Source organism: Leucoraja erinacea, chromosome 25 (assembly GCF_028641065.1).
Source record: "Leucoraja erinacea ecotype New England chromosome 25, Leri_hhj_1, whole genome shotgun sequence".
NCBI classification, from domain to species: Eukaryota; Metazoa; Chordata; class Chondrichthyes; order Rajiformes; family Rajidae; genus Leucoraja; species Leucoraja erinaceus.
The window spans coordinates 32,831,582-32,853,974 of record NC_073401.1 but is presented as its reverse complement, the minus strand read 5'-3'; the positions used below and the strand labels follow the sequence as shown (position 1 = coordinate 32,853,974).

Below are 22,393 nucleotides of genomic sequence, written 5' to 3'. Positions count from 1 at the left end.
GAACTTGATGTGATACTCAATCAGAAATAGAAGCGATCTGGCCATTAGCATTTGCATTCCAATTCACAATAAAACAAACAAAACTGTAGATTCTAAAAGTAATGTCATATTCCCTCAACTTACCTGATACTATTAAGACTGCTGAAGGGTATCTGGTGGTGAATCTGGTGATGTGAAGGAGGCTGTGTATGAACCTGAGGCAGAGGATAATGCTGCAGTTGTGGTTGTAACTGTGGTGTTGGTTGTCTTGATTGTGGCCGTGATGAGTAGATAGCCTCCTTTATCGTAGGACTTGCTGTGCTGTTGGAGGTGCACGCTGAAGGCGGTGGTGGTACCACTATAGCTGGTGGGCTTGGGACCAGTGGCACAAAGGGCGTCTCCTTACTCTGCTCCTGGCTGCGCTCTAGTCCGGATATCTTGGAAACACCTGGTCCTTTTGTTTCAGGTTTCTCATTCGACGTCAGATTGCTTCCAGCAAAGCTTGAACCTAGGAAATTGGAATAAACCAAAACCGATTTTGAAGTATTTGTGCAGTACATTTCCATGTTTAATCATCATCAGCTGATTCCACCTCTAAGGAATAGAGTCAGCTTTAATATCTCACTCCTAATTATTGTTAAATGCCTGTCGATTCCAGAGTTCACCAGGCACACATTCTAGCAAAAAATGATTATGCTGCAGTTGAGCTCTGAAAAGTTCAGTCTTTTCCCACTGTGTACTGATCAAAATCCTCAACTCATTCATGCCTGTTAATATTTAAGGATTAATTAAATGTAGGGGTTTATCACAAAAGTAATAGCATTTCCCACAATTTATTAAAATCTACCTATTTAAACCGCCAAAGGGGCCAATCTGCCGTCCAGGCATAATCCATTTGCACAAATTACAATCAAATGAATACGAGGGTGGCAAACTAGCATGGATATTAACACTAATTGTTGTCTAGCTTCACACAGCACAGCCTTGCTGCAATTTACTTAATGAAAATCTGTTTAGTTTAATTGCTTTGATGCTATTCCCTTTATCTCAATGAATGCATGCATTAAGCCAGCTTTGTCGGCCACACTTCTACAGTAATATTCTACAAGAGGAGCCAACAAGAAGAAAGGCCAGAATTTATGTCCCTGGGCTTAATCTCCTCACAAAAAAAAAATCACATTCCAGCTGGCTTAAGGTTCTCTAAATCAGACTGTTTTAAGTACACAAAGGCAAGTGTAATGAAAAACATCTTTGAAACAGAAGTTCAACTTCAAGTATTAAGGGAAATTGCAACAAAGCTCAGATTCATTTTTAATTTGTTCCCCTCATTTTTAAACTACTGTTAAATATCTTTGTTCCGCAGGTACATAACCCCTTCTGATTAAGTGACCTTTTACTGTCAATCTTCCCACTACGAGTTCACTTAAAAATGAAAAATAACTAATTTTATTGCAAGGAAAAGCAATTTCTGTAAACAACCTCTGACTGAGATAAGGACTTAGCAACTAAAGTATATCAGGCAGATGCCAGAACTTTGCCACAATGCCTCCAACTGCACACTTCGTCGCCAATCAGTTTTAAACACCCACATGATTTACAGCACCACTACCAATATCTGTGCCACAATCTACTATTTCCTTGCTAAACCATTTTCTCCTTATGTCCCTCTTTCTCATTATGGCACTATTTATGAATCCACTTATTTAACAAAGCTTTTAATCACAAAAGAAATAAAACCAAGGGAGGTCATTTTGCTCTTTGGTCCTGTTCCGCCATTTAATAAGATCATAAATAATCTTTCAATTCAGCGCTAAATCCCTAATATCCAAAAATGTAATGATTTCCATTTTGAAACTACTCAATGGTTGAAGCACATAATTAATTGTATTGAGCAGAGAATTCCAGAAATATAATTTGCCTCCAAAAATAGGGTTTCCGCTTCCATGATGAATTGCAGTCTGAAGAAGGGTCCCAACCCGGAACATCACCTATCCATTTTCTCCAGAGATGCTGCTTGACCCGCGGAGTCATGCATTCTGTGTCTATCTTTAGCATAAAACAGCATCTGCAGCTCCTTCTTATTATACAATGAATTACAGTTGTAAACAACTTCATATTTTTCTGTGTTACATGTGAGTTTTCACAATTATTTAGCATGTCTATATTTTCTTGAAGCCACTATTTTCCTTCAAAATGTTCGCAATTTTTTATCGATTACTTGATCCCAGCAGACCACCAACCAGATGAAGTACCACGACTTAACCCAAGGGTTGTGATATCTCCTGGATCAGTGTCTAGGTAACTCTCCTCTTCCTTTATGCCTCCGAACATAAGCAGTTCAGACTTCAGCTCTACAGTTCTGAGTTGAAACTCCTCAAGTTACAGGCACATCACATACATATGTGCATGTTGGAAATCACAATGGTTTCCAGGAGAATTCCAATGATAACTTCCCCTTGGTTATCAGGCTCTAGGGTACAGTCCGACTTACCTCTACCCCAATGTGGACATTGGACTTTGTCTCTAGACTTGAAGCGCTACAATGCTGAGAACTATATTCTGCACCCTGCATCTTTCCCTTTGTTCTATCTATTGAGTTAGACGATGGTATATATGTATATGTGTATATATATATGTATATGTATCTGATTTGATAGCATGCTAAACAAGGATTTTCACCATACCTTGTAGATATGACAATAATCAATTTAAACCTACATCTAAACCTAAAGGATCACCCACGTGTATTTGTTGTACATTAACTGTCCTGCTATCCCCATGTGACATCTAATTCAACTTTTTTTTTTAGGTACTCTTCAGTGTAGTGTTTTATTCCTTGACTAATGAATGGATTAAGTTAAGGGCAACCAAAAGTAAAACATTACTATTAAATTACTTGCCTTTTTCGATTTTTTGGCTCTTTGTTTTTGTCATATGCTCATTTAAGCTCTCTTGGCTCTGGTAAAAAAATATTTTCCTAAACTGATATTATTAATGTCCAAATCTCACTGAGACACTCGGGCTTGAAACTGGTGTCCAATGAACTAATCCAAGGTCTGTCAAATCTAATATCTCCTTTGGTTCAAGCACCACTCTTGTCAGACTGTGAAGTGGCCTGGGCCATTTCACAAAATTAAGATTAAAAATGGAAACAGCTGCAACTCAACATGGAAAGAGAAGCAGTATTTTTGGAGGCAAACTCTCAGTCAACTTACTTAGAACTTGACTAATAGAGAGTTGTCTCACTGATAATCTGTATTCACCTTGACTAGCAGTTGGTGGATGCACAAAATCCACTCTGTATCTATTGGACCACCATGGGCAATGTGTAATCCAGTTGCAATTTGCAAAGCCATTTGTATGCCTAAGTTGCAGTTTGCCTCATGGGTGATTTATACTCAAGAATTCCAATGATAGCTGGAGCTTTCTATCTCCATATATACATTAATAATGGAAGGGGAACAATTCCACATAACTCACAAACTTAGGAAAGCACAGAGCTTTGCGCAGGAAGACTACCATACTGTAGTTTAAATACTTTCAAATTGGGGAAAGCCATCAAATATATCCAGCTCAGTCAACAATTGATTTTTCCAAGATCGTGCAAGGTTTGGTCACATCTCACCCAAATAGTTTAATTCTTCATCGGTGGGAATGTCAAACGTTAGGGTTAAATAGGAAACCAGATAAATATCGATGTTGAAAAATAGTGAATATTTATAGCTTAATCATTTTTAAAAGAGGAAATCAAATATCAGTTATTCTACCACAGATGTTGTATAAATGCTATCAGGCACCAGGGCCTTTTGGTTCATTTCTGTTAGCTAGTTCAAACCATGCAATCATCAGAGATCATACAGGGAAAGATCAGGGGACACATTTTACTTTGATGCAGTAATTAGCAATCCTTTCCATGTGTTTTGTTCCTTGTACACATCTGTAAGGAACATTAACATTTGAAGTACTTTCCCGAGGTGAATCAGTGCATCAAGCTAATTTATTATTCAACAGCTGCCAACAGATTTAGTTATTCTTTTTATGTACTTAGGATAGTCAGCCAGCTGACACCATAAATGCCACGTACAGAGTTTGCAAACACTCACGTAGTGTTTTAAATGTGATAGATGACTACGATAGGGTGGAGCTTTAGACTTATTATGAGCCCATGTTAATTTAAAGTAAAACACCCTAAATACCATCTTACAGTAACACTAGTTGCACAACATATTTTCAAGAATCATGGTTCCTGAGACTGGTTGCCATAACGACTTTAATTGAAAAATGTCAATACCAATACAATAATGAATGCAGCATAAATGTAACATTCATTTGGCATCATTTAGGGTGGTTAGCAAAAATGTTTTTGGTGCTTTAATTCTTTGCTTTCTCTACATCTGCTTTATTTTTCCAAAGTTATGGTAGTTTCACTGCAGTTACGAGGATCTTCTGAAGAACTGCCAGCTATGTTTAACTATCAAGACCACATAGGCAAAGGCAGAGTCATGCAATCTTCGAATGTACCATGGACGAGGCAAAAGATGGAATTCTAATCAAAATCCAAGGGGAAAAAAACAATAGGATCAGCATTGATGCACGCAAAGTTTTGAAATCTATTTTATTTGGTTTGGGGCACACTCGGGTTTTCGGAATAAGTGTTTGTGAACAAAAAAATTGCTTAAAATTGTATCGGGTACACATTTGACCATTTATCAAGGATAGGTTCATATTGCTTTGGTTATTTGAATGTGGAGTGTAAACATTAAACATTAGACATAAAAAAGTACCAGTTGTTCTTTCTGAAGAAAACATGTCTATGATGCATCTCATTTAAATGCATCAGTCTGAAGAAGGGTCTCGACCCAAAATGTCACCCATTCCTTCTCTCCAAAGATGCTGCCTGTCCCGCTGATTTACTCCAGCATTTTGTGTCTATCTTCATTTAAATTGACCATTGACTGGTTAGCACGCAACAAAAGCTTTTCACTGTACCTCAGTACACGTGACAATAAACTATACTAAATCATTGGAAATAATTTAGCCCAAATTTCTCCAATGAACAACAATAAACAAGTACTCTTCCGTTGTATTTCTATCAGTAAAATATTGATCAATGTTATAAATTAATGTCATCACATAATTATTGTAATAGCTGGATTCAAGATTCTTGACACTTGTCCTTCTTGAGTATTGGAATGTTAGGTGTTCCTTTGAAAATATTTGATTGTATCCAATATTATGCTAATCCTTTTGATTTTGAAAAGACAACCTTGTACTGCAATTTATTAGTAGTATTTTACTAAAGTATACCATAGACCAATAGTTTACACTCAAACTGTACCATAGTAGCAGCATGAGTAGATAGGAAATAAATGAGAAGCAATATATATATATATATATATATATATATATATATATGCATTTCCCATTGACCTGAGGAATTGATTTTGTCTCCCATTCCCTAAACAGTAAGTTGTTAATCTTTTCAATGAATGCATGCACATGCTCCAAAAGTGGAAACTAAACCATTACATCAGTAGTTGATCCCAGGCTTAGAGTATTATTGTAGCATGTAATTACTGTATATACTGTACCTATAGGTACCATGAAAGTCCAGTGATTATATTAAGACGCAAAAGTGCAAGGTGATCAGGTTTATTAACTCACATTTATGCTATAAAATACTTAAAAGGTAATTCTAAATGTGATAGTTCATTCAATTATTACTGTGCCTGAGTGTCCCCAATAATAATGAACAATATTTGCTCATTGTAAACGGATTTAACAATTTTTTTTAGGAATTTATATGTGATATTATTAAATTATGCCTTAAGAGTTTAAAGTACAGGTGGCTTTGCAAAAAAAAAGTGACAATGAGCATAATCAGCTTGTTTTCAATGGTGATGAGGAATAATAGTCCTCAGCTGCTGTGCAAAATCACCTTTAATAAACATCACATTTTTAGAAACTCCAAAGATATGACACCATTAAAACATCAAAATCTGCTTTCAATTAACGTATTGACCAATATCCCTCAAGAAACAAGTATGGATAATACAATTCATTCCATAACCTATTTTTTGTTATATTTACAGAGATATTCTGGTAGAGCTGCCTCCAAGGAGGGGCAGATTGCAAACTTGGGTTTATATTTATTCTTCATACTGATTCTTCACATGTTGATTTGCTGACAATGCTGCCATATATTGTCCATTCTTAATTGCTGGTGAAGAGGCAGTTACGAGTCGAGCATATAAAGCAGCACAATGGATGAAACGCTATCTCGTAGCTCCAGCAACCAGACTCAATCCTGAATTTTGCCGCTGTTTGTGTGGCATTTGCATGTTCTTCCTGTGACTGCTTGGGTTTCCACAAGTGCTGCCATTTCTCCCACATTGCAAAAATGTGCAGGTTGGTAGGTTACTAGGCCACAGTATGTTGTACACAGTATATTGCACACAGTATAAAGCTCCCAGTACGTAGGTCGGTGTACAGTCTGGCATTTGGGGGGGGGGGGGGGGGGGGGGGGGGGGGGGGGGAGAAGAAAGGAAAGAATAGGTGAAAAGAATGTGGGGAGAAAAGGAATTGGCCAAACTAGATAAAGATGGCAAATTTTCTGTAATATCCAAGGCATTAGGGAATCAGATGGGTTATTATAAACATCCAGTAGTTTCATATTTAATGTTATCAACAGTACATTTTTAGAAAATGCTAGATTTAATTGATGAAATTTAAATTCCCAGCTGCCGTGGTGGGTCTCAAGGTGGGTTTCTAAACCAATGATTGAGAACCCTGGCTGCTGGGTCAGTAATACGCGTTACAGATGGATCAGTAGTCCTCAGTCATTTTTCAGATTCAACCAACTACAAAATTGTAGAGATAGTACTGCTAAATTAAACTTTAAACTGCAGCTTTTAAATAATAATGTGAAAGGTTCCAACTGATTGATTCCTTCAGTCGCACAAAGATTAAATGGTCGCTGGGCAGCAATCTAACAACGTAATACCAAGAAACTGGCTTTAAGTTTTAATAGTCCAGTGGAGCTACCATTCAATGTTAATGAATGAAATATACTCTGAAACAAGAACTGCTTCCAACTGGTTAATCCTGCTCAGCAACCAATAACAAGATCTTCTGAGTTGCTTTATTGATAGAAACAATCAAACTGATAAAACATGAGATGCAATTTCTTCCTACTCCCTTCAAAATCTTGCTTGCAGTGAGAACAAAATCATAATACAAAAATGTTCATTATCAGAAATTGTTTGTATGGTACTGCAATGAAATCGCAATTAGGTATTTTTATGAAGCCGATTTGAATTTCATGTCCAAAAATCTATAAATGAAATTTGTTTAATAATAATCTTGTGTTTAAATTCTGCTTATTCCAGAAACTACCACAAACTGATATAGTCTATTATATCACATTGCTTAAACTTTTTACTGGAAAATAGGTAGTTTGCCTCCACAACCAGAATTTTGATTTGAAGAATCTCAGCATGAATAAAAGTATTATCTCAGAAATAATTTAATGGATTAGAGTGCTTTGAAGTAGAGGCAGATAAATTTGTTCCAGCACAGTAGGAAGAATATAGATAAGCAAACTCAATCTCTTCCCACTTGAGTAGGAAAATTCTGCCGGGTGACAGAAGCTGTTGGTTATGGACCAAACAGATGCTCATTGACTGACGACACAAAATTCAGTCTGAAGAATGGTCTTGACCCAAAATGTCACATACCCACATTCTCCAGGGATCCTGACTGACCCACTGACTTATTCCAGTACTTTTGTGATTTTTAAAAAACAAAGTATATGTTACATTGTTTTTTTACAACCAACTGAAGAAGGGTCTCGACCCAAAATGTCACCCATTCCTTCTCTCCAGAGATGCTGGCTGTCCCGCTGAGTTATTCCAGCAGTTTGTGTCCACCTGAAGATATATCATCTGGCCAATAAAAGTTAACATTGAAGTAACTGTGTTAATTTGCCACAATAAGCAATACTCACCAACGTGCACTGTAATGAAACACTTAGGGAAGGGACACGGAGCAAAGGCATTGATTGCTGCAGCCTTTCCTACTTCAGCAGCTGTCTTCAGGTGATATCTGTATGTATGATGCTTTCATTGCTTTAAGTGCCCTGTTCAAGCAACCTGCATTCCATCCATCATCATTCATTAGTAAAGCTATTGGCAGCCAATTAACTAGAGAGGACCCTAGCTGTGAAACAAATCGGGATCAGTTCATCTTCCATCCTTCAGGCTGCAGGCAACTGGAATTTGCCACTGAGGACTGTCACATCTGGTTTCCCTCTCTATATATAACCCATTCTATAAACTGTCAAAATGGATTTGGAACTAAAGCAGAGTAGCGCTGTAGTGACAGCGGCAAATAGGGGGAATGTGCAACAAACAAGCTTCTAAGGAACCAAGTATAGGACCATACAAAACCTGATATGTGCTGTCCTGGTGAATTTCATTTGCTGAGCAATAAATACATTCAACTGATGTAAACACATGTTCACTCGTCATTAAACAAAACACTGAAGCATATTTTTCTTTCCATATACCTGCCGCAAACAACACATTATTCCTCCCTCCACCACTAAAAGTCCGTTAACCAGCTCCACAGCTCTCAACAGTATCCCTCTTGGGCTCAAACTCGTCTCCAGCCAACAATTGGCCTATCAGGGAACCTCCTTGCCCGAGGACATCTGTCGCTGGCCCTGATTTGCCCTGTGATTTTTTCTACTTGCTTCCAGTTCTTGTTCCCCACACTCGTTATTACAATCAGTCAGAAGAAGGGTCCTGACCTGAAACATTAGCTATCCATTTTCTCTAGAGATGCTGCCTGATCCACTGAGTTACTCCAGCATTGCGTGTCTATATTTGGTATAAATCAGCATCTGTAGTTCCTATTCATTACATTATTCTCCCTGCTGTATTTAATATAGTCCTGCTAACAAGTATTTGAACGACATTGAATCTCCCATCTGTTTATCAATGTTCGATTTTTTTCCAAAATAACCTCCTGTAGACATGAAGTCTGACATTCTATTTCACTCATTAGCATTTACATGTTTTCTTCCAATGATGTAGGTGAGAAAGATGAGAGGGGAAGAATTATATAGTAAAGGAGAAGCTATATTATGTTAGCAATGTTTCACAATCAATGTGAAAGGCTTTGTATGGCACCTGTAAAGAGTTCCTATAAAAGGTGAATTAAAACTGCAAGTTGAAGCTACATTGTTTTCCTGGTGTATTATTGCTGCCAGTTCCTGACATATGTGCCTCAGCCAAGCCAAAGCATGTGTTGACGCTGCTCAGGTAGGCTAAGTGCTTTCATAAAAATTGTGGCCCTTGATTGACAGTATCAGCAAATCTGTCACGTTGCCTTTGGCACCGTCTCCAACTGCTTGAAACTCTCACGCCAGGAGCCCATTCCACTAAAACCCTGATTAGCACGATTGCAATCTCCTTGGTGATGTCCTGATTAACCCAGCAAGTATCTGACATGCTGACAGCGCACATGCTTTAGTTAGTTATGTGCAGCACATCCTCGGAAATTACTACTCAATGTCTTCGGGTCTTGGATAATCTATATATCTATGTGATTAAATTTGGCATGTGCATCTCCAATTTCAAACAAGTTTTCCTCAGTAATCTTCTGCATTAAAAAAAAAGAAATTCCATGAGAAAACGATCTCCCATCATTATTTACACCAACAAATTGAGGCTGGCAATCACTCGTCAGTATAAACCTTGGTGGCCCATTTGCTGAAAGACCAAACTTTTCAAATGCACCACATACGTGTTAAGTTTATAACCTTTTTAATGTGCAAAATATAGTTTTGGTTAGTAAATTAAGTATGCTACTGCTCTCTTTACACTTCTTTGCGTACTTTCTTCCTGTTTTAACTGTCCTTAAGGTGGAAACTTTCAAGATGTGTATATCAAAAGAAATTGTTCTTTGATATTTCACTAATTTCCCATGCAAGTCTTCAAGGAAACAAGTGGGACTGTTTTATAATTTATAAATGCATTGGTTTCATGTTGAAATATCAGAGAATCAGATTGTCGCATTATTTTCAAAGACTTAAAATCAAGAACACTTAAGTATCTTATGTGTGCAGATATGACCAAGCCTATACCTGCAAACTCATTTTATAAATAGAAGCATTCTATGGGAAAGAGTTGATATTGGTAGTAACCATATATCCCACACGCTTCCATGCTCAAATATTTTTATGGCATTATTCCTGCATGTTATGTTCTTCATCTTGCCACATTCCAGTAAAATAAATATGCAGTTTCCCTTACATTCATGCTGCAATGAAAGCTTCAATTGTAATGCAAGATTCTGCTCCACTGGTTGCAAACACTTCCCAAATACCTCTGGTCAGAAGAGACTTTTCCATACAGTGTATAGGTATGTACATTAGAATCTCTAATCTGTATTATTAAATATCTCAAGACCAGAAACATTAGTATTCAGCCAATAAAATTCAATTCCATGATTTAAACACCATAAAACAAGATATTCTGTGTCCAGCTGACAGGTCGGGAAGTCTGGCTCGATTCTCCAGCATTACACTCCAGACATCACCTGGGTGCAGGTTAAGAGATCACACAGATTTACTTTCATTTAGAGATACAGCGCGGAAACAGGCTTTTTTGCCTACCAAGTCTGCACCGACCAGCGATCCCTGCACACTTTCACTATCCTACACACTAGGACAATTTACAATTTCACCAAAGCCAATTAACCTACAAACTTGCACGTCTTTGGAATGTGGGAGGAAACCGAAACACCCGGAAAAAACCCACGTGATTACAAGGAGAACAAACCAGCTCTGTTTAGAGAGCCACCAAAGTCAAGATCGAACCCGGGCCTCTGGCGCTGCAAGGCAACAACTCAATCACTGCATCACTGTGCCACCCCTAATTTCAATGGGGATTGTAGGACAAAGGTCTCGAGTCAAAGGGAAAGTTAATCTTATTTTCGGAAATTTGTAAATTGTAATAAGGTTCAATTATTTTGACTTTAGTCATTTTAGCCATATTTGAATATCAAACACATATTTATATACTAGTAAAATGAATTATAGGTATTGCGGGCAAATGCATCATATCCTCTGGTGAAAGTCAGCAATTGTGTTGGTATACCCAAATGCCTTCCCCTATGAAGTTGTGCACATTATAAATGATATGAAAAATTAATCTATTCCTTCATTTGGCAGCTAAATTCCAATGTGGCAAATATCAAAGCTTTACTGTCTACAAACTAACCATTCTACAAAAAAAATCTGGAATCCTGATCTCAGGCTGAATAGCAATTAACTTTAAAAAGTACCCAGTTCCTTGATAGCAACTGAAAACATTGAGTGATGTCCATTAGAAAACTCCTAAATGATAAACAGCGAGTGATTTTCAAATATGTTGGAGGTAGCTCGAATGCTGCACGTAAATTCAATTCAATTCAATTCAACTTTATTGTCATTGCACAGATTCAAGTATGGGTACAACGAAATGCAGTTCAGCGTCAGTCCGTAGTAATAGTGCAATATAGAAATAAAAACACAGAATAAGCAAACAATGTGGACGGAGAGACTGGAGAAATCTATCGGCGGGACTCCGAGTTTTACGAGACCTCATCCTACTTTTACGAGACCTGAGGCTCCTGTACCGCCTCCCTGATGGGAGGAGGGCAAACAGTCCATGGTTGGGGTGGGAGGGGTCTTTGATGTTCTTCCCAGCCCGTCTCAGACACCGTTTTCGGTGGAGGGCATCCATGGCAGGGAGCGGGGCACCGATGATGTGCTGAGCGGTTTTCACCACCCGTTGTAGTGCCTTCCTGTCAGCTACGGTGCAACTGCTGTACCATACCGTGAAGCAGGTGGTCAGGATGCTTTCGATGGTACAGCGGTAAAAGTTGGTCAGGATCTGGGGGGACAGGTGAGCTTTCTTGAGCCTCCTCAGGAAGTAAAGGCGCTGCTGGTATTTGATCAGTTTGGAGGTATTGAGGGACCAGGACAGATCCTCCGAGATGTGTACCCCGAGGCATTTGTAGTTGGAAACGCGCTCCACCTCAGTCCCGTTTATATGGATGGGGGTATGTCTGCCCCCTCTGTTCTTCCTGAAGTCAACAATAAATTCCTTCGTCTTCTTGGAGTTGAGGACGAGGTTATTGTTGGCACACCAGGCTGCCAGGTGCTGGACCTCCTCCCTGTAGGCTGACTCGTCATTGTCACTGATCAGTCCTACCACCGTGGTATCGTCGGCAAATTTAATGATGGCTTTGGAGCCATTCTTAGGGATGCAGTCATTGGTGAAGAGGGAGTAGAGGAGAGGGCTGAGCAATAGTGGAGGAGGTGAGGTTGTTGACCCTAATAGACTGGTCTGTTGGTGAGGAAATCCAGTGTCCAATTGCAGAGGGAGGTGGAGATGCCAAGTCCGCTGAATTTGGTGATCAAGCTAGCGGGGATGACAGTGTTAAAGGCAGAGCTGAAATCGATGAACAGCATCCTGTTGTAGGTGTATTTGCTGTCCAGGTGGGTCAGGGCAGAGTGTAGGGCCGCCGATATGGCGTCCTCTGTAGACCTGTTGGTCCGGTAGACAAACTGATGGGGGCCAGTGTGGGGGGGGAGGCTTGCTTTGAGGTGAGCCAAGATCAGCCGCTCAAAGCACTTTGCAATGACAGGGGTGAGTGCCACTGGGCGGAAGTCGTTGAGACTCCCTGTAGCTGATTGTTTGGGCACTGGCACAATGGTTGATGTCTTGAGGCAAGTGGGGACAACACCCTGGGCCAGTGACAGATTGAAAATGTCAGTGAAGACCAGGGATAGTTGGCCAGCACATGCCCTGTATGTATGTGGCATGCTGGTAAAGGAAATGACAACATGGACCACAGTTAGTGTTTAGGGACTGATGCATGTATTAGAATAGAATTCAAGGGTATGGTTGTGAGCATCAGTCTACAGGGCTTCGGAGACCAAAAATGTTAATGGCACTGATTAAATTGCTTTGCAGATACTCGATAGGCAGAATGGCCTCCTTCTCTACCTCAGATACTTTGCAAGTATTTTGCTGGAACCAAAGCTTTACGGTAACATTTACTAAAGACCCACTGAGAATTAAGAGAAAACCATAAACTTCAAATTTCACTGGACTTCCATTTCTATCATAGGACAACACAGCAAATGTTGTTCAGATAAAGAGCTATATTTACTGAACTGAGGACCAGATCCAAAAGTGATGCCCATAGTGCCCAAAGGGTGCATTTATTTTCATTTAATAATCATTTTCTGGCTCGTTTATACTGAGACAGGCATATCCATACAATTTGAAAGGCTCACACGTAGTTATGATGGCATTTCAGGGAATTTCATTGTGCAGTAAAGCACCACTGAATTGAATATACTTGCGATGCGGATTTCTAAAATAATAGAATAGTTAAAACATTTCTTAAAATGTGTTTTGGTGCAAGAAAAACAGTATTAAATAAAGTCTAACATATACAAAACAAAGACTTGGTTTTAGTCTGAAGTTCAATAAATACAGACAACGTCACAATGAATTATTTATATAGTTTTTATTTGTATGATTGCACCCCAACTGGAGAGCTACTGTACACAACCTTGAATTTTCCAACCACTATTCTACAAGTAGACTGGATACATTTATTTTATTTATTAACAGCCTTGGCTAAAGCCTTCAAAATCCCTAATCTCAAGGCGCTTCACGAACTGTTCTATTGAATCAATGAACACCAGCTATGTTCTTTCCTAAAGATCCTGATGCACTGATATATCTGCTAATACCTCCAAATCCCTGCTCTTTGGCTGTATTCAATCACATTTAACTGAGATTAAATAGAGTTAAGCACTAGTGCACCTGCATTTGATTTTCATATTAAAACGATTTGGTTAACTTTGCCTATTTCACAACAATCAATCCAGATCTCAAGTGAATTATTTGTGTTAATGCAAAGCACAAAGTGTCTCCAAGTGGTTGTTTTCTTCACAGTATGGCAGTTTGCTTGCTGGCCACGCTCAGGATCCTCTTTTATTTGAATAGACATTCCTAACATAAGAACGTGCAGACATATTAGAAGCAGGAGCAGGCTACTTAACCCTGTGAGCCTGCTCCACTATTCAATATGCAGTAACCTTTCACCCCCTTGCTTTCATCCACTCCCTTAAAACTATTAAACAATTCGGTTTCCACTGTCCTTTGAGAAAGAGAATTTCCTCGACTCATAATGGGCAACTTCTTGCTTTTAAATAAGTAAAACAAAATCTCAGAAGTTTTAAGAAGTAAAATGGAATAACTTTTTGAATTGACATTAGTCCATGGTGAAAAATGTATATGAATGGCAGTACATTACTGAGCATGCTCTCATTGTAAAATTTTAAAGATATTCATTCTTAAAAAGTAAACTTAATTACCATTTTCCCCAAATACTGTTCAAATCCATTAATCTCTTGAAGAAGGGTCTCGTCTCGAAACGTCACCCATTCCTTCTCTCCAGGGATGCTGCCTGTCCCACTGAGTTACTCTAGCATTTTGTCTATCTTCGGTTTAAACCAGCATCTGTAGTTCCTTCTTCCTACACATCTCTTCCTCACAGGTTCTGAATTGATCACCAAACTTTGCACAACAGGAAGTGAACAAGCCCCGGTATTGATGAGAATGGGCTCTGAGGATTTAGGATGCTGTAGTGCGGTCTTGAAGGAGGTGAAAATGGGAGTGTAGAAGGCCTAAAAAAACTAATATCTTGTTTTCTGTCAGTCTTTTTCTTTTCATTGTCTTGTAGAATTTATGTATAATTAATATTTTTGTATATTGGCCGAGTCTATATGCCTGTGATACTACTGCAAGCAAAATGTTAATTTTACCTGTACTTCACTATAAATGTGCAGACAACCCCTTTCTGGTTCAAATCTGCACCTGCAGAACCGTATGAATATTTTGATTGTTTTAAATATATATTCTATAACATCAATTCTAATGGAATATTTTTTTATTTTCATAAAATGCTTATAGGGCTGTTCACAGTAAACTGCAATTTGCTCCAAAGTAAGTAGTGCTAGAATATTGAGCAAAGTTGTTACATTTAATGAATGTAAACATCCAAAGAAAATAAATGGTCAGACTTCAAAATGTGCAATAGATTAGGCTGAATTTGTCTGCTCCCAGACCCAATCTACAATTAGTCTTGAGCAGGGGGAACAAAACAGGTGATTGTTCCTTTTGGCACACAAGATCATTAGTTACAAAATGACCACTCGATCATTATATTGACTGTTTAAGAAAGAACTGCAGATGCTGGAATAGTAGTATAGTGTATAGTAGTCTACCTACTATATTGACTGTATTACAATCAGCTTTGTGTGCATAACATTCTCGTACGGATCCAAACATGAATTACCTTTAAAATAAAGTTTTGCAATGACGATTCAGTAACGTTACTGATTTACCCCTTTCACACATCCCTGGAAACTGACATCATTGAAACCCATCAATACACATTGCACTCTTTCACTATTTCCCTGATCCATACCGTCTTCTTCTGACATTTCTACATCCAACAGCAATGCTGTTTCATAAGACTTTGACACCAGTGTCTCGTTATTCCTCCCTAAGGCACAAATCTAGGCAGGCTAAGTTGTTCTTTAGATGTCAGTTTTGAATATCAAATTAGGATACATTTCCAACTGCACAGACCTAAAGTCTAAATTGTCTCATTTCTGCTTGACACAACTATCAACTATTTTGTTTAAATGAGAATTCTGCAGCTAAATTCTGACTAATTGGAGACAGTGCAGTCTCTTGAAGCTTGAAAACACTAAATATTATTTTAAAAGTTTAGATGAAGTTTTCACATGTTGATAATGTGGGTGTCAAGGTGAAGAGGTGCGAGAAATGTTCTGCTGTTTTCTGGAACTGGGTCAGCTAACATTGGAGCTACACCAAGATGAGCATGCAGTTACACCATCAGCAATCCAATATTTTTCAGAACGTCGGCTTGTAACAATTCTTGTCTTCTCTCCCTCACGGAACTTTAACCCAAAGGTTCTGATTTATGTTGCTATATTTTGCCATTACCTCCTGCGATCCCAACAGCGAAGCCCCTTGTTATCAGTTTCCTCCATGGAAAAAGATTTAGCATCCTGAACCTGACCCAAGATCCTCTGAGGCAGGCACGTGCCATCAGGGCAGGCAAGGTGGGCACTGCCTACCCTGACTAAAATTATAAAATGGTGATTATTAAATATAAATAGTAAAAGCACGGGAGAATTATGCTTACCTAAGAGATCGATCTCTTTAGGCATAATTCTCCGTGCCTTTCATCCACAGAACTTGTAACACGCATGTGCCATCCACGCGACTTCAAACCTTCACGGACAAGGGGAGCTGAAGGCAGCTGAAATTCTGCCTTTGCACCGTGGACTGTGTACTGAGCATGCTAGCAGCTTTCTTGGCGGGATATTCAAACAAGGATTATCTTAAGAGTATCTTAAGAAACAAAGAGGGAAGAATGGAGTTCATGTAGATATAATGTAATACGTAAATTTCTTGGTGCTATATGTTTTTAAATACTGTTTTTTTCCCGGCAATGACGATGCTATTTTTTACTCAAAAATAAGGCACGAAAATTTACCTGCATCTTGGACGCCGAAGGTTATGTTGTTAGCCAAGAAAGATAGACTTGGCTATCCCTCAGTGCAGTAACATCAAGAACGAGCTACTTCCCTCCCCGGAGCGTCGCAGCAGCGGTGAGTAAGTGAATTACTGGCATGATCCCCGACCCCCTCCTTCTCAACGCTCCTGCCCTCCACACAACTTTACCCCTGGCCAGACTTCCCACATGCTGTGAAAGGAACTCTTCCCCCCAATTGGTCCCTTGAACTAGCATTGTCATTCAATAAGATCACAACTGATTTAACTCCACCCGGCGTGCTCCCGTATTTCCTATGATCTCGCCACCTGCCGTTACCCTCCACCCCCCCACCCATTCAGTAATTGAAAATGAAGGAGATTTGGAAGCCTTGGGCAAATTGAATTGTTACTTTCTTTATTTTTATTTTTTACTAGACCAAGTGCAGACCCGTTGGGTCTGCTCCCGCAACGCGCGTTTGCAAGGGGAAGGGGCGGCCTGACGTCATCGCGCAATGCCACGCGCTAGGCGTATGACGTGAAGACGCTGCGTACGCCCGTCGAGATGCTGTGTACGCCCTCAATGCGCCTGCGGGCCGACAGGCCATTGACGCGCGGGATTTTCGGAGAGTGCAAGCCAGCGAGGATGGCGAAAAGCAGCTGGGGGGGGGGAGCAGGCGATGTTTGGCTTTGGCCAGAATGTAAAAGTGAAATAGCTAGCGAAATGGTAAAAATCTCGGCATGTTAGCGTCTGGTTTTGGCGGAGTAACGAATCAAAGGCCAAAAAAAAGACATACACACACACACACAGTTTTAAAAGCATATAGATTATTTTGAACGTGGGAAATTCTGTGTCGTGCCAGCCTTCTTTCAAAATTTAGCAGCTCAAAATGGGGGTGCGTCTTCGACGCAGGTGCATATTCATTGCCGGGAAAAATGGTGCTTTATTGAGAGATATGGCTTTTAAAACACCTTATAAAAATCGACTGACAGCTTATGGAGAGGAGAACAATCTGCGCATGCGCAGTTTAAGATTTTTTTTAAAAGCCGACTGACTGCCTACCCTAAATGAACAGTGAGATGTTTCCCAGAGGTGAGATAAGGTACAACAAAGGCAAGCAGTACCTTCCTTTATTAAATGACCAGATCTACTATGCAATTGCTCATCGCTGAGGCTTACCGCACTCCTGAAACCAAATAACAGCTGCTGCTCTAAAACAGATTTATCAAACAATTGAAGGACAGAGAAAGTATTGTTTTAATATTTAAATATAGAGACTCGCTTGTTTTATTGATACAATTATTTTTTGTTTAAACTAGTTACTGACTGAAGAACTTTCCCAAGATGTATATGTGGTGGTGTATTGAGATGGACAGATCTGCATATATTTCTCTCCCAATGCACCAAAACTTTCTCAGTGAAATATCTTCCATCTTGCTTCCTGCAGCAGATGCATGATGTCTACTTGACATTGGGAGACAAAGCCATTGGTAAAAGGACAAGCTTGAAAAGACAAATGTTGAGTCCCTTCACCAGCATCACTGACCAACTGTTTTTGTTCAAGATTAGCTGGTTCAAGATTTTCACTTTAATAGATTGTTACATTTGGGTGCCACGGGAATCGTGTTGTTGTGGCATTGTGATGTTCACAACCCTATTCAAAAATTTGAAACGATGATTCAACATATTCTTCATGGTCTTCACCTAACCACTTACACAAATTAGCTGTCTGTAGACATGGCAGAACTTATTACTTAAAGGGCCTGTCCCACTAATGTGACTTTCCAGTGACTGTCTTTGATCTTCAAGGCGGGGGCCAGGGAAAGCGGGGGAGCGCTGTCTGCAATTCATACCCGCAATGAACAGGAAGGTAAAAGATGGCTGCCACAGTGTACGGTAAGTCCTTTAGAGAGCGCAGAGGGGGGAGAGAAGGGGAGAGAGGGGGAGGAGAAGGAGTGGAGACACTTTTAAGATGCCAGACAACTTTTAATAAAGTTTAGCGGGCATTTAACATTACCGGTCGGTTTTCCTTGGTCCTGAAACTCCAATGAGCCAATTAAAATGTCCGGTCAGCAAAGGTAGCCTACGACTACCTCGACAGCCTATAACTACATAGCGACCCCACTCCACTGCACTATGAGTTCAAAAGAACCATGCCGACCAAACTGAAGCCGCGAGTACTTCCCTCGAGCATGAAGGAGAGTTCCAGTGACCACCTAGGACCACGTACGTGTTGACCATGCTGCGAGTTTGAGTCGAGAGCAAACTCTTCTAAACTCGCAAATTAGTTCGCCGCTGTGGGACAGGCCCTTTATATTGCAATTTCACAATAGCCAAACCAATCTCCTCAAATTAGTGCTTCCAATTGAAACAGAATTCCCAATTGTTGACTTTAACTACACGTTTTTGAGCCAAGATCCCCTGGTGTAACCAACATATAAAAAAGATGAGTTGGAAAAAGAGAAAAATAAAATGATACATTTTGCTACATTATCATGTCCAGTTTCTTAACTTATCAAAGATAAACACAAAATGTTGGAGTAACTCAGTTAGACAGGCAGCATCTCTGGATAGAAGGAATGGGTGACGTTTCTGGTCGAGATCCTTCTTTAGACTGAGAGAAGGATGAGGAAGGGTCTCAACACGAAACGTCACCGATTCCTTCTATCCAGAGATGCTGCCTGTTCTGTTGAATTACTCTAGCATTGTGCCTATCTTCGGTTTAAACCAGCATCTGCAGTTCCTTCCTACAACAAAACCTCTTAATCTAGCAATGTCTTTGTGCCCTCTCAGTTTCACATGATTGTGGATGATCAGCCATCACATCGATGGGCCAAATGGCCTATTCCTATTGTTTATTGTCTATTGTACCAAGCTCTGGTTCATTGCAAATAATGAAACATCATACACATTAATATTTTTATCTGTCATAAATAGTTAATATTTTAGGCTCCAGGACCAATTTCTGAGGCATCCAAATGTAACAATATGCTAAAGTAAAAACACATGTTTATTCCTTCTTTGCTTTATGCTTTTTAACCAATCCCCAACCCATGAATCTTCGGCAGCCAGTTCGTCTGTGATGCCACTTATAAATCCCATGAATTAACTTGCCAGTTACATCCTCAAAAAAAGTCCATTATCCTCATCAATAATATATACACCAAATGGACTGTATTTAATCATATTATTTTCAAAGTGCCCACTGCCATGCATATAATGATGGGTTTCAGCATAAAAAGGTCTATAGTCCCCTCCAATTTCTCTCCATCTTGCGGAAATAATGGTGTTATCTTTGCTCTACTTTTAGACATCTGTGATTTAGATTGCTTGCTCTTTTAAAATCTATACATTTTCCCTCACCTGAACTCAGCCTATACCTCTAGAACAACCTTTATTAGTTTAAAACCTTACCTATAGCCTAGTTTTCTGTCACTGATACCAGTTCTATTTAAGTGGAGTCTGTCCCAATGGAACTAGTATCAATCTCCCATGCATCAGATATATTTGCCTTGAATCATTCTGAGCCACAAATTTAATTCTGATCCATTCAAACATGTTAATTTGCACGCAACTCCCTCAGGCAATTACTGCATTAAGTCACCAGTTACATGGGTAGATTTAGTTTTAACACTTTAGGTCTGGCGTTTACAATGTAATAAATTATGAAAACCAAAATTACAAAAGTGGAATAAAAAGCACTGCTTTTTAAAGAAAAATATTGAGATAAGGCTGTTCATAACTTCACGCCTCCTCCTCGAGATAATTAAAATTGATTACCAACATCCAGGCAAATATGTAAAGAATTGCTGAGATTAATTTTCAATTCAATGTTCAGTATTACTGTATGATGTGCATTTTGCTGTAGTGTTGTCTCTATTCTAGAGTAAAATTTAGTCTTTCAGCACGTTGTGTATTTTGATTTAGTTTCTTCCTTAAGTGCAGCTCTCAGGGGATTCACGCTGAGTGCTGAGGAATATAAACTTCTACTTAATAAGATTCGCTTTCCTGACTTCAAAAATGGGACTAAATCAACAGCCATCTGTTCTATGTCTGATCAAATGTCAAACATTTGTTTAGAAAAAACTGTAAGGAAGCAAACCCTTGCAATAAATATTTACACAGACATGATGTTGCAAACCTCTAAGATGCTCCCCTGCATCCTTGGCCTAATCTTGTTAAGACAATTCAGTAATTTGAACACATACAGCAGACTTTACAGTAATCTCCCAGCAGTCTGCTGCAGGAACAACAGATTGCAGCCATGAGAATCACCATCAGGAAAGCTGGCATGATGCTTCATAAATATCAAGACATCTGGAAAGCTATAAAGTGAACACAAGCAGCAGCTTGAGTGTATAACAGAAAGCATGTTTTGAACCTACGTAAAATGCATGAGAAGAAATTAAATGAGCTGAGAGCTAAAACTGCACTGTGTTAACACAAAGGTATTTTCAGCAAGGGAAGCATCTAGTTTTACAACACAATTAATGTTAGTTCTGCCACTTTCGATTTAGTAAAAAAGCAATGTATTTATGGTTGTTTGTGCTTCTGTTTATAGCCACATTATTTTTCTCCCTTTCTTCGATTCAATCAAAACTTGATCCATGCAAAATGGATAAACCAATAACGTATGCAAAATGTTTTTGCAAATTGAGGCCAAGCACACCTGAGATATTATCGTAGCATTATAGTCCCTAAGCTGTACGAGTATCATTTTAAAGTTCATTATTTTAGTGGGATCAATCTTTTTACATAATAAAATGTAACTCTTGGAGCGGAAACATTAGGTTTCAAGCAATCCCAGAGTGGGTTAGATGCGGCTAACTCAGGCCAAGATTTAATTGGAGAATTAACTATTTACGTCGAGTGTATGCAGTGATCAAGTGAAACCCTTGGGGTGTGGAGGGTGAGAATACACTGAAGAGGGACATTAAGAGGGCAAAAAGGCAGAGGAGGTAAAGGAGAATCTATAAGTATATTGGAGGGGAGAGCATGGGATTCCTTATAGATCATCTCTTTGTGGAGATGCAGTATACAGGAGAGGTCCTAAACAAATATTTTTCATATGTATTTACTGTGGAGAACATCTTGATGCAAGGGGATCAGGGGATGTTTATGGTGATATTTTGTTGTGTCCATATTACAGATGAGGTGGTGTTAGAGGTCTAAACAAGGAAGATACATACCTTCCACCAAATCAAGTCTATCCTAAGGTAGATGAGAGTTCAATCAATATAAATGTAAGGTGCCGCCTATGGGTAAGATAAACCAAGGCATTACTTTCATAGTAAATAGTAGAGCACTTGGGAAGTGTGTACAACAAAGACGCCTGGGGTATTGCGTACAGGAGTCAAATCATGTTATTGCTGTACAAAATGTTGGTAAGTATATTTGGCTTCCTGTGTCCAGTAAGAAATATGCCATTAAACTAGAAATGGCACAATAAAGGTTTACAAGGATGTTAGAGAGATTGGAGTTGTGGAGTTATACTCCATACCACCCTCATGCTCCCCCACGTCATTACACTACATCAGAACTGGAAAAGTGTGGCTCGTTTCTCATCATACTCCAGGAAACTAAGCTCAATGCTTTTCAAATAGTTACTTATCCACGTCAATGACGATTATTGCATTACTTTTGTTGCAAAGTGATATTACTTCCCAGTTACCATTGCTGATGGTATTTGCCTATTGGGATTCCTCATCTTCAGCCAAACTGATTCTACTCACTGATCTCTTCTGCTAAGATCTTCTCT

The 22,393-nt window shown here is 39.2% G+C and overlaps 1 protein-coding gene across 1 annotated transcript in view; it reads right to left on the bottom strand.

Annotated features, from left to right (window-relative positions):
• The window catches only part of fbrsl1 (fibrosin-like 1), a 529,496-nt gene that overhangs the window by 34,981 nt on the left and 472,122 nt on the right, over positions 1–22,393 (bottom strand). The window contains 1 exon segment of the mRNA XM_055655520.1: positions 124–487. Within this exon segment, the coding sequence (XP_055511495.1) occupies positions 124–487 (364 nt within the window).